The sequence below is a fragment of the Chanos chanos genome, chromosome 12 (genome assembly GCF_902362185.1).
Source record: "Chanos chanos chromosome 12, fChaCha1.1, whole genome shotgun sequence".
Lineage (NCBI taxonomy): Eukaryota > Metazoa > Chordata > Actinopteri > Gonorynchiformes > Chanidae > Chanos > Chanos chanos.
The window spans coordinates 10,234,451-10,246,821 of record NC_044506.1 but is presented as its reverse complement, the minus strand read 5'-3'; the positions used below and the strand labels follow the sequence as shown (position 1 = coordinate 10,246,821).

The window sequence follows — 12,371 nt, the reverse complement described above, 5'->3', positions numbered from 1 at the left end:
ACACATGCACGCAAGCACACACACATACATACACACACCACTGAAATTTGCATGTCTGTGTAGCATTCATTGTTTTGTGAAAACGGATTCTATGTGTGCTCATGTACATGTATGCACTCATACAGTAACAAAGGTACAGTATAATTATCTTTATACATGTTAATGTACAATAAAACATGAGACACAGCATGAATGCACACCAGATGTGCGCATTTGTATTTATAAGTGTGTGTATGAGTGCCTGTGATTGTGTGTGTATGTGTATATGTGCGTGCATGTGAGTGTCTATGCATACATAGTTGCATGTAGGCACACCCGCATACATACATTTCAGACAAATATGTATATGATACCCTTCAGACATCCCTAAATAATTCTGTTGTCAGAGATTTTCACTTGATTTCTTCATGGCATCCATCCTCTGACTTCCCCAGTCTTATTCCTTCCCGCCTCCATACATTCTCACGTACATTTCTCTTTTTGTTTGATTTACTAAATATGGCAGCTGCATCAAGGGTTTCGTCTACATTAAAGAGTCTTTTGACGCAAATCGCTGCTAAAAACCTTTGTCCCCCCTCAAGGAAGGAAAAGCTATTTAGACTGAGGAGCAAAGTGCTTCCTTGACAGCAGTCCTCTTAGGAACTAATTCTCTCTCTCTCTCTCTCTGTTTCTCCCCGTCTCGCCTTTCCCTTTTCCCTCTTCTCTTATCACCTGTCACATTCATCCTACTCACAGGACAAGTGAACCTGTGACCCATCACAGAGTGCCGCACATCCTACCTCACACACAACATACAGTACTGGGTTACTGTTGAGAAGTCAACAACAACAATAACAACAACAACAACAACAGCAATAATAATAATAATAATAATAATAATAATAATAATAATAAACTAGTGACAGGTGCATTAAGTGCTTCATGTTGACCACCTGTCCATCCCCTTCCACATGACTTTCTCTCTCATATTATTCTTTTTCTCTTGTTTTAAATGCAAAAAGAAAACAGGACTGCAGGTGATCACCTCCTCAACCTCTCTTTCTCTCTCTGTCTTTCTGTTTCTCTCCCTTCTCTCTCTCATATCACTGCATTCAACCAGTGTTGAATGTTTTTATGAATCTCGTTACATCATCAGCTCATGCATACCCTGACGAAGAAACCATTATTTGTTGACATAACCGAAAGTGACCCCTGACTGCTACGTTCACACATTCAGCACAAACATACAAACAGGCATAAACACACACACACACACACACACACACACAGACAAAAAAAATCTACCCATCAGGTACGATAGGAGGGTTCAAAAAGTGAGACGGAAAAGAATGACAAAGCAAACCTACAAAAAAAACACAAGAAAGGTTCAACAGTTGAATATATAAAGCAGACTCTGCTGTCTCCAAGCATATCAGCATAGTTCCCTCTTACTTAAGGACAAACTGGCACTGCCTGATGACATCACTCGACTGGTCTTTCAGAGTGTGATGACATCACTTTTCTTAGGCCTTGTACCGTAGTATTTTAAGGCCGCTTATTCTGTCAGAATTAAAACAATCTGTGTTCAGTCAACATTAAACTATAATTAAGACAAGTCTCTAAGTTCTTTTTAATTATGTTTTTGGATTGTTTCTTCTTGTTAGTATATTTAGGTACGTTCTACAGGTCGATGAAATTGCTTGAGCTTGATGGCTGACATCATGTCTACCCCTCCAACCAGTGAAGGAGTGATTCCGTCCTCCCATCCGAGCAATGTCATCCATAGCACCCAAGACCAGTCATTTCCACAAATAATAATAATCATTTGAACAGAAGTGAGACTTTGTTACAACGGTGCCCCAGTTTATGCTATATCATCAACTGTTTGTTTTTTAAATGCTTTAAGTCTCACTGAGTACTGATAGAGGGATAGCAGGCCAAACTCTGACTGGATTCAACAGATGTACAGCAGGTTTGAAAAAGAAGCCTTGGCAAACTGAATGACCGACATAGCATATCCTGGAGGACATCACGCAGTGCTCAGGTGTCCCACATCCTGCTCAATAAACACATTCAACACCTGCCCCAGATTTGCCCAACTAAAACTTATACCAATTGCCTGTGTAATATTGAATGCATCTATTATAAGTGTTATTACTACACATAAGGTGATAAATGTAAATAATGGGTAAATTTCGCCTAAGGTACAGTAATCCGGATAGAAAACACAATGAAAGAAATCAAAAATTGAAATAAAAAAAAAAAGAAATCAAATCAAGATAAAGAAACATTGTAAGGGCATTTTTTTCGTTTAATTTTCAAAACTCCATTTTTGACAGTCCTGTGTGGGCCTTCACTTGCCAATATTTGATCTGCCTTCGATGCTGATCTTAACCTCCTGAGGAATAAACGAGGGTTTAGGGAGAGTCAAGGGGGGCTCCTCATCGGGTTTCTCTACTTTACGGCCCTCTGGGGCCGACCACCTCCTCTTGCGACCTGTTGCTTTGCCGCTAGATTCAGAATCAGAGGGCAACGGAGGTTTGCAGACCTCTCTCTCCCCTAACCTCAGTTCTCCATTCTCTGTGTTGACCTGACCACTCCCCTGAGCCCCACGCTGGCCTAGTCCGTTCTCCTGCTCTCCGTGCCGGCTTCCCCCCCGTCCCCCACCGGAGGGTGCTTTTGGTGGTTTGAGTGGTGGTCCAAGGCTGGGAGGTTCCAGGATCTGGTTCTGACTCTTCTTCAGTGAGCCGTTCTTCAGGTTCTTTAGGGTGAGCGATATGCAGACATCACCCACCGAAAGCTTGGTGCACGGCAGTTCCAGTAGCTGCGTGGTCCGGTCTGGGCAGCAGGACGACCAGCCCTGGCCGAAAACGAAGAAGGGATACTCCACTAGCACCTCCACGCTAACCTGTGGAAAAGAAAGTGAGCAGGCAAGGATGGTGCAGAAAGAAACAAAAAAAGCAGAGAAAAGAGAAAAAGAGATGGCAAGAAAGAAAAGCAGAACAAAAAGATAAAGAGAGAAAAGCACAGCTGTTATGAACCCGAGGCAGTGGTGAATGGAAATCTTTGATGAAGGCCGTGTGTTGGTTTTCTGAGCTCCACTAAAAAGAAGACGGACTGTGACGGAGCTACAGGCTAGTTTGAGTGGGCGGCTCAATCTCAACACATGGATCAAACAGATTTTCACACAACCCCCTCTCTGCAAAACAGACGAGAGCTGAAACAAGGGATGACTCAATTCTGCCTGTGGATCCCACACAAACAGCACCAAACATGGATACCGTGAGAGAATTAATGGGGGTGGGTTTTTTTGACAAAAACAGTAGATGCCAGCATCCACACATGTACCAGACATCCAAAATGACTACTTCTGTCCAGTCAAGGTCCAGTGGAACTTGTAAATCTAAAGCAGAGATTCCTAACACTTCGAAGGCAATGATAAGAAGGTAAACTTGTTGACCCTAACTTCTAACTAATTTTTAAGCAACCAAATCAAACATAACATAAATTAGACCTAAGAACATACTAGTTCCTATTGTTATTTCCCAGAGAATCCACAGTATCTACTTTCCAAAAAAGTCTCTTGTAGGAGAAATATAATGGAGTTTTCCTACCTGTGACCGGTGCTCCCCTACTGCAAACTGGATGATGGCAAAGTTGGGGGTGTGGCTGCCATCAATACGCTCAACGGTGCTGGAGTCAATCTTCAGCTCACTGCTAATCTCTGCACTTTGGATGAAGTCCTCCGTCTTCAACTCTTCCACCCGCTTCAGCTGCCCATCTGCCAACTGTATGATGGAGCCTTTGACAAAGTAAGGGGGGAGAGATGGAGCAGAGGGAGGTGGAGGTGAGGCTAGCAAGCCAGCAGGAGCTTGGACTACAGGTAGATGGAGTTGAGCCTGTACCACAGCACCTGCAGGGTGAGGATAAGAAGCAGGAGGCTCAAAGGGTTCGCCTTTTGGGGCAGTGGAAGTGACAAACGCGTGAGGCAGTGTGGTAGGGAAGGGTTGAGCCGTGGAGGTGGCAGTAGCATCCAGTCCAGCACCTCCAGCTCCGCTGACGGGGATGATGACAGGCTGAGCTCCTGGGATAACCAGGTGCTGGGGCAGGCTAGTGTGGTAGCTAAGAGACTGTTGCTGCCCTGTCCCAGCAATGTATCCAATGATAGGTGGCTGAGCAGGGTAGAAGTTGGTTGACGGCAGGCCTAGGGAGAGGGACTCCGTGGCGTTGTGTGTGGTCTGTATGACGGTGTGGGGGGAGAGCGTAGAAACTGCTGCCTTCAGGCTGTCCACACCCAGCGGAGGAGCTGGGAAGGGATGAGTGGAAGTGGCAGAAGAGGACGACGAGGGAGTGCGGGATAAAGGCTTGCCCATACAAATACCCCCCTTCTCACTATGGGATGTGGAGGGGGGCAGCTTGTCCGGGCTTCCACCTGGATCCCCAGCACTGGAGCCGTGGCTGTTGGGTACTAGCACCAGAGAGGGGCGCAGTGCTGCGCTATCCTGTGTATATTCAGCAGGCAGCACCACATGCCTTGCCTCATAGTGGTGAGGGTTCTGCTGGTGGTGAAGCTGGTGCTGCTGAGAAGAGGCCCCTTTGGTGGCACTGCTCCCTTGCTTCCCTGTGCTGGATTCGGAGGATGGACCGAAGCGCCGGCCTTTCTCCAGCTCCCCATTCAGAACTTCCCTGGGCCTGATCTCCTCCTTTTTGGACACAGGACTGTCTGTGTACTGAACCAGAACTTGAGAGGAACCACTGAGCGCCAGAGTGTGGTGAGGGTGGAGGTGCACTGGCAGTGGGCCGTGAGGTGAGGAAGCAGTCCTGGGGGTCACACTGACAGGGGAGCCTGCTATCTGGACATAAGGGGCAGAATGAGGTGGAGGGGCACCATCAGACCCAGACAGGCCAGGTGGACGACCAAGATGGTGGTGCTGGTCAGTTTTGGGTGCCGGTGAGTTGGTGGCGCCAGGGTAGGCCTCAGTGTGGGACCGCTGTGAGCTGGAGGTGGGGATGGGGGGCGGGAGCGTAGAGGAGATGTAGCTAGTGTAGGATGCAGCATACGAGGGGCTGATGAAGTGAAGGTTGGGTGGTAGAGGGGTGTACTGGATGGTGCCCCCCGGCTGGGAGACGGTTGAGGTGTACACTGCAGGGAGGGCGGTCACGTTTGGAGGGACTCTGGATGATAGCGAGAGCGTAGAGGAGGAAGAGTACTCTGCCGTGGTTGCCAGCGATTTATACTGAGGGCCGTCATGTTCACTAGAGGTGCTGGTGCGCTGGCTGCTGTTATCGTGACCGCTGGCCACATTGGCAAGCCAGGCTAGGTTGCCACCACGCTGGCTCTCACTGGCTGGTGCAACCATCATAGGCCGCTCCTCCGAAGGCAGGGTGCTTGCTGGAATTTCGCGCTTTTTCGGTGGCAGACATTCGTTGCTCCGTTCCTGGTTGGACTTCATGGTGCTTCTGTTTCTCAATGTCTCCTGCGGTACCAGATAGTGATCCCTGCTCTCTTTATCTCTCTGACGTTCCCCCTCAGTTCCTCTCTCTCTCTCTCTTGCTCTCTGTTTGTCTGGCTGACAGAGGATGCCAACCCGCTGCGTTGCTGGTTCTATGGTTGGGGTGGGGGTAGGGGGGGGTAGAGGGGAGAAGCGGAGGCAGAAAGAGGGTTGGTCCTGCACTCAGCGCTGAATGGATGCAGATCTCAGTCGAAAGCAATGGAAGTCACGCCTGCTATGGGAGAGTGATCCATGCAATTCATGTGGAATCATTTCCCTCTGAGAGCAAGCCTCCAGGACTGCTGCAGGAACCTACAGAACACATACAAACAAAAACACACATCTCAGATGACTTGGCAAGACGACGTTTTTGTCTGCAAAGGCCAATTGACAAACTATGACAGAGTGAGAAATCATATAGTGCCAGTAGCAATGGTACTTGTGTGTCTCTGTGTGTGTTGGATAGTGAGCATCTGCACGTGTGGAGTTTTGAACGTCTCTCGGTGGTAGAGATGGAACTCTTAGATATGATGCTCTGCTAATTCAGCGGCCTCAGCAGCTTTCTTAACGTAAATGTCCTCCAGAGAGACCTATGTGCAAACACATATGATCAAACAGCAGGACCGTGCACTGTTATTGCTTGTTTGACATTCCCCACTGAGCTTCATTGATTGGACCCACCCTGCTCGTCTGCACTGTCCGGTGCATGTGGGAGGGCCGTTTTGCATTTCAAACAGGCGCTTGATGATTTAAGAGGTGTCGCAGTGCTATAAAAGACCCCTACAGTGTAGCGTCAGTGAAATGCAATTCTTACACTCAACACTGTTAAAGACACTCTCTCGCTCTCTCTCTCTCTCGTGTGTGTGTGTGTGTGTCTGTGTGTGTGTGTGTGTGTGTGTGTGTGATGCCTACGTATCAGAGAAAGATGGAAGAGTATATATCTTATCTTTCAGGTATGTCTTCAGATGAACAGATGGACAGACTAAGTGCAGAATAGGAAGGAATTACCCATAACATACCTGGATGTTTTGACTTCTTAAAGGTTATGTTTAGGTTTACAAATGCTGTGACTGTCAGCAGACATAATAATCCCTCTGATTACAAACTGATAAGCCCGCCTCATCAGTCGTTTTTTTTGTTTTGTTTTGTTTTGTTTTTTTGGAATTGGATAAAAACGTTACACAGCAGTAAAAAGATTATTGACTGGCAATCTCAATCAGTGAGCTACTGAAAGAGTGCAGAACATCTATTCTTTCACTCTCTCTCTCTCTTTCTCTCGCTCTCTGTCTGGCTCTCTCTTTCACACACACACAGACAGTTACTCATTCAATCTCTCTCCCTTTGTTTTCTTCTTCCCTCATTCTGTTCGTTACCTGCTTTGTATTAGTTTATCTGTATTTTTCTCTCTCAAAACCCACTCCCCCTTGGCCCTCTAACTGTGCAAATTTGCATGAGTATTCAGCATGGTAATACGTAAATGTATTCTGAACGTTCTTGTTTCCTAAATGACAATTTCCTGCATTAACTCTTTAGCCTTGATACCTGGACTGATATTTTTGCTTTACAAAGGTCTCAAGAATCAAATAGCTAGGGAGTCAGAGAGAGGGGCAGAGAGAGACAGAGAGACGGGGGGGGGGGGGGGGTGAAAAAAAGAGACCCGCTGAACTGACTAAAGCCTACTCAAGTCTTTAATGAATGTCTAATATTGCTGGAAGCATGTAAGGATTAAAGAAACTGCTGCCAGTGGTTCGGGTTTTTTTTTTTTTTTTTTTTTTTACAAACACACACACGTACACACACATACTGCCGTGTTCATGCAGTCTGGTGGTACCCCGGGGATGGCCAGCTCCTAATCTTTCACAGTTGGACCCATCTCTGCGTGTTTTATCCCTCTGGATTACGAGGAGGGAGCAAAGCACAGTGCTGTCTACAACTACATAGCGACAGCAGAGTGGAGGGAGGGAGAAAAGCAGCCTCTACTGACCTACATTAGAGAGAACACCATTCAGCGCGCACACACACACACACACACACACACACACACATATACACACAACTTTGTACACACATTCAATTAATAGATACAGGCACATACACACATACACAAGGTGACAGTTATGTTCCTATGAAAGAGTGTGCACAAAGACAAAGACAAAGTCGCACGCACACGCATACATATGCGCACTCGCACATACACTTGCGCGCATGCACATGCACACACACACACACACACACACACACACACACACACGCACACACACACACACGCATACACACACACACACACGCACGCACACACACGCACTCACACACACTCAAAAACAATGTACATACACATTCACACAGGAATGCATTGTAAATTGAGAGCATAGTGAGGGAAAGAGAGAAAGGAATAAAAAGCCTTGTCAGCTGGTTCTTAGAGAGTACACAGGCCCTACAGAGCAGAGGCCATATCAGATGACCTGAAATCCAAACTTATTGTCCTCTATCAGCCTTGGCTACAATATGAACCATACTCTCAAGGTCTCTGAGTAAGAAAAAAGAGATCAACACAGATTAATCTGTGTCATAAATCAAAGACACACTCAAAGAGTTTTAAATGTAATGAAAGTCTGACTGACGGTACTGTCTGCAATCTCAGGATACATAGGGTACTTTGAAACAAAAAGCTTCCCACGGGACAATACTGTGCTGATAATACACGAAAATACATAACAAAACATAAAACACTCGATGAAAAGGAAAGAAATACTTTTAGTCATTTGAACCAAACATTCTATAAATTAGAGTGTTAGAGTTGGCGTTTCTGCTTTCTGGGTACCACATAGTCTGGCTCCCTTTGGTAGCACAAATTTACTTTTATTCTTATCCCAAAAGCTATAATTTTATGACATACTATCTGACCACTAATTTTAGCCGATGAGAAAAACTCTTCATTTCAGGCTGAGGAATTTCCCCTCACATTCGCATGAGTTGGAGCAAACTATCTGCAAACCAAACACTCTTCCTCTTCAGATTCAAGTCAAAAACCTTCTGGTCCAGAATTAAGTTTTTAAATGAAGTCCTGTCCCTTTAAGAGGTGGGCAGAGACTTAGCACACAATCACAGCTGTCACTCGCTTCACAATCACTCCAAGTGCCTGTTCTCAACAAAATACACAATGTAGAAACTGCGAGAGACACGCAGGGAGCTAGAGAGAGATAGTAAAGGAGAGAGAGAGAGAGAAAAGAGGACAGAAAGCACCCGTAAAAAAGAGGGTTTTGGTACGTCTGCATGACTTGCACTTTCTTGTCCCCCTCGGGGGAAAGTCCCAGGGCTAGTTCAGAAAAGAGACGGAGAGAGGAGAAAGAGAATAATGGGAAAGAAAGAAACTGTGTTGAACAGGAGCTAAAGCTAATGTACAAGTGCTAAACACCCAGAGCAACAGCACAGTACACACAGGAGACGACAGAGAGGTGTAACAAACACAGAAAGGAGCAAGCGAACGAGTGAGTGAGTGAGTGAGTGAGCGAGTGAGTGAGTAAGAGAAATGCTGTCAGGGACAAATGTGGCAAGGCTTACCGGAGGATCCAGAGAGCCCATTCGAGTAGCATTTTTAACCAGACTGCTCTCCCTCTCTTTCTCTCTCTCTATATCTCTCCCTCTCCCTCTCCCTCTCCCTCTCCCTCTCTCTCTCCTCTGTCCCTCACAAAACGCCCTGGAGGCAAACAGACAGAGAGCGAGCCCTCTTTCTCCAGCTCCTCTCCTCTGCCCTGCTGAAGCTCCCGGCCGTGCCCTGCGCAGCATGTGTGGAGAGGGCCTCCCCTCCCCTAAGTCATGGCTGTGGACAGGAAGTCCCCCTCGTTGGCCCTGACCGTTACAGAGGGAGCCCTGAGCCCTGTACGCAACGCTCCAACGTGTGTTATGCAAGGGCCTCGTTGGGCCACCAGCACTCCCCTCTCTCTCTCTCTCTCTCTCTCTCTCTCTCTGTGTCTCTCTCTCTGTCTCTCTCTCTCTCTTGCTCGCTCACTCACTCTGTCACACACACACAAACACACGCACGCACACACACACACACAGCTCCTCCCACGCCTCGCCTCACTGCGCTCCACCAACTTCATCAGGTATTCATTCAAAAAACACACACGCCAGCTGGCAGCATGCCCAGACTACGCTCACGGAGAGAGAGAGGGAGAGAGGGGGAGAGAGAGAGAGAGAGAGATAGGGAATGAGTGATGGAGAAAGAGAGGAAGGGAGGGGGACATAGAGAATGTAAAAAGAGTATAGAGTGAGAGGTAGGAGGGAGGAGAAACAGGGAGAGGAAAAGCAGGGAGGGGACAGAAGGAGGGAGAGTAGGATAAAGAGAGCAATGAAGATTAAAAGAGAAAGAGTGATAAAGAGAAGAGAAAGTGACATGCACATATGCGTGTCACACACACGCACACACACACACAGAGGGAGAGCAGGAGAGAGGACTCCTGAGAGAGAATGTTCCAGGATCCTGTTTTATTTTTCTTTGCCCTCACAATTTGATCTGCACAACAAAGTGCAACACAACAAAGAGGCCCCAGCTGAGTAAAAGAACACTAAAACAGTAAAAACCAGCAGAGGAAGCTAACATTCACAAACACAAGGGTGAATTATCTGAATTCTTCTTTTCAACTGGTAAACCCACTCTGTGAGCACAACTGACGACGCTGAAGCAATAGCACACTAATCAGTACAGTGCAGAGGATAAACTCCTCTCCCTTTTAATAACTGATTTGAGATCAGAACACCAAATCTCAGGCTTGATTTTCTCCATTATGAACACCATTTGGTAACTGATCCCAGACCAACAACTTAGTACATACAAAATAGAACTCAGCAGGATACACTTCCAACTATCTACCAGCAGACGGCGCTATAGCTACCTCGTCTCAAATTCATAGCTACAGGCTTCAGTGTTTGTTTCGCTGACCTAGTTAAAGCAGTGGTTTTAATAAATATGTAGCTCTCTGTGCAGTGTGGAGCATGCCACGCACTACGATGAAGGATGGCACGAATGTCTCCCAGAAGAGGGATGAGTCCATGAAGGACATTAGCAGACCCAGATCATTCTGTTTATGCCGCTCTAGTTCTTCCACCTGAACAGCTGATAAAGATCGGCCACACAGCTGTCCTTAACTAAACTCACATGAAGAGACCTCGGCGTAATATGGAGAGAGATCAGTGGCACATGAGCCCGGCCGTCAACGTGCTCTACGGCGAAAACCACTGGGTGTGGACCAAATCTGCTGACTCTAACCCCTGACACGTCATAAAAACGCCCGCATCCAGTAGCATCATTGCTAAACTACTCACAATCGTTTCATCAACGCAATAACAACAGGTACAAAGTTAGTAATAGAACCATCTGAATCATGCTGGCAGGTTACCCAATCAAGCTAATTGCCAACTGCTAATAAGGTTTTGTTTTTCTTTACTGTACAAGACGAATGAACAGCTGTGCAAATGAAAAATAATTGGTCATGATACGGGACTAATTGCAGTTGTGTCAGTTTGACGAGAAGGAGCATAAGACCTGGTTTGACCCACAGTTTGTTTACTGAGTGGGAGTTTTGAGAAAACTGGGGATTTAGCAGCATCCAGGAATTGAGCTGCATGCTCAAGTAATCATTACATTGCATGAAGGCAATAGGGGACTTTGGTTTTTTCTTTTTTTTGGGGGGGGGGGGGAGAGGGGGGTCGCTGCAATGCCACAGTAAACTAAGGCAAAACAAACAAACAGATGAACAAACAAACAAAAAAAAAAATCCCACAAATAGGCACAGGGAGGCTTGTCTGTTGCCATGGCAACATATTAGCCATGCTTCTTTGTTTGTGGGCCTTTAGGATAATTCAATTAGTTTTTGTGTGTTTATGCTGAAGCGCGTGCAGTCACCTGAGAGAGAGAGAGGCAAGGAAAGCAGAACCAAGGAGAAGGAGTGGGAAGAAACAGAAGGAGAGATATACACGCAAAGGGAAGGATATGAAGGCTATAAGAAAAAATACGAAGTTTTAACATGCAGAAGTATTAAGAGATCACGTTCTCCTTCTCTTCAAAAAAAAAAACCACGACTTCTACAGCAGTAAAGTTTCAAATTAAAAACACATTAAAACAGTGTCTTTTATCAGATGATTTCAACAATTGGCAGATAAAGTCAGTATTATAGTAATCAGCTCACCAAACTCAGTGTCCACTCTATTAGAAACATTGACCTTGGGCCTTCACTCACTGGCCACTTTATGAGCTATACCTACCCTACAGGTTCACTGTGTAGGCGTAATGTTAGAGACTGTAGCCCATCTGTTTCCGTTCACAATTTGTCAGCCACCCTCTATCCGGTTCACCAGCGGTCAGTTTCTGACTACAGGACCACTGTTGACCAGGTATTTTTTGGGTGGCAGATCACTCTCAGAGCAGCAGTGACACTGACATGGTAGTGACATGGTAGTGACATGGTAGTGGGTGTCACACTGGTATACTGGTACAGCAGCACTGCTGAGGTGTTCACTCATGTCAGTGTCACTGCTGGGTTGAGTGTGGTCTACCAGCCAAAGACATCCGGCAGTCCTACGGTCACAAACTGACCAGTGATGAAGGGCGAGAGGATGGCTCACACAAATTATGCATGCCAACAGATGAGGCATAGTCTCTAAGTATACACCAAAATGGCTTACCCACAAAGGTCGGTGTTTCTAATAGAGATGTCTAGGCATCACCCAAAACATCTGCCTTAGATTTTGAGTCTTGTATAAATGGCCTGGTCTTCTTTCTCCTGTCTCTTTAAGCACCTCCACAAAGCAGACAGCCACACACCTCCTCAAACCCGCAAACCTGCTGACTTTACCTCCACACAGAGAAAGCCATGGTATAACAGGCCCAGGCTCATACTCAAA

At 46.3% G+C, this 12,371-nt stretch overlaps 1 protein-coding gene across 3 annotated transcripts in view; it reads right to left on the bottom strand.

Annotated features, from left to right (window-relative positions):
- Nucleotides 1-915: 915 nt before the first annotated feature.
- The window catches only part of atxn1a (ataxin 1a), a 68,665-nt gene continuing 57,209 nt past the window's right edge, over nucleotides 916-12,371 (bottom strand). For all 3 annotated transcript variants that reach the window (XM_030789503.1, XM_030789504.1, XM_030789505.1), the window contains 2 exons: nucleotides 3,594-5,783; nucleotides 916-2,887 (listed from right to left, as the gene is read on the bottom strand). In XM_030789503.1, the coding sequence (XP_030645363.1) occupies nucleotides 2,333-2,887; nucleotides 3,594-5,432 (2,394 nt within the window). In that variant the 5' untranslated portion in view covers nucleotides 5,433-5,783 and the 3' untranslated portion in view covers nucleotides 916-2,332. The remainder of the gene's footprint in view (nucleotides 2,888-3,593; nucleotides 5,784-12,371) is intronic.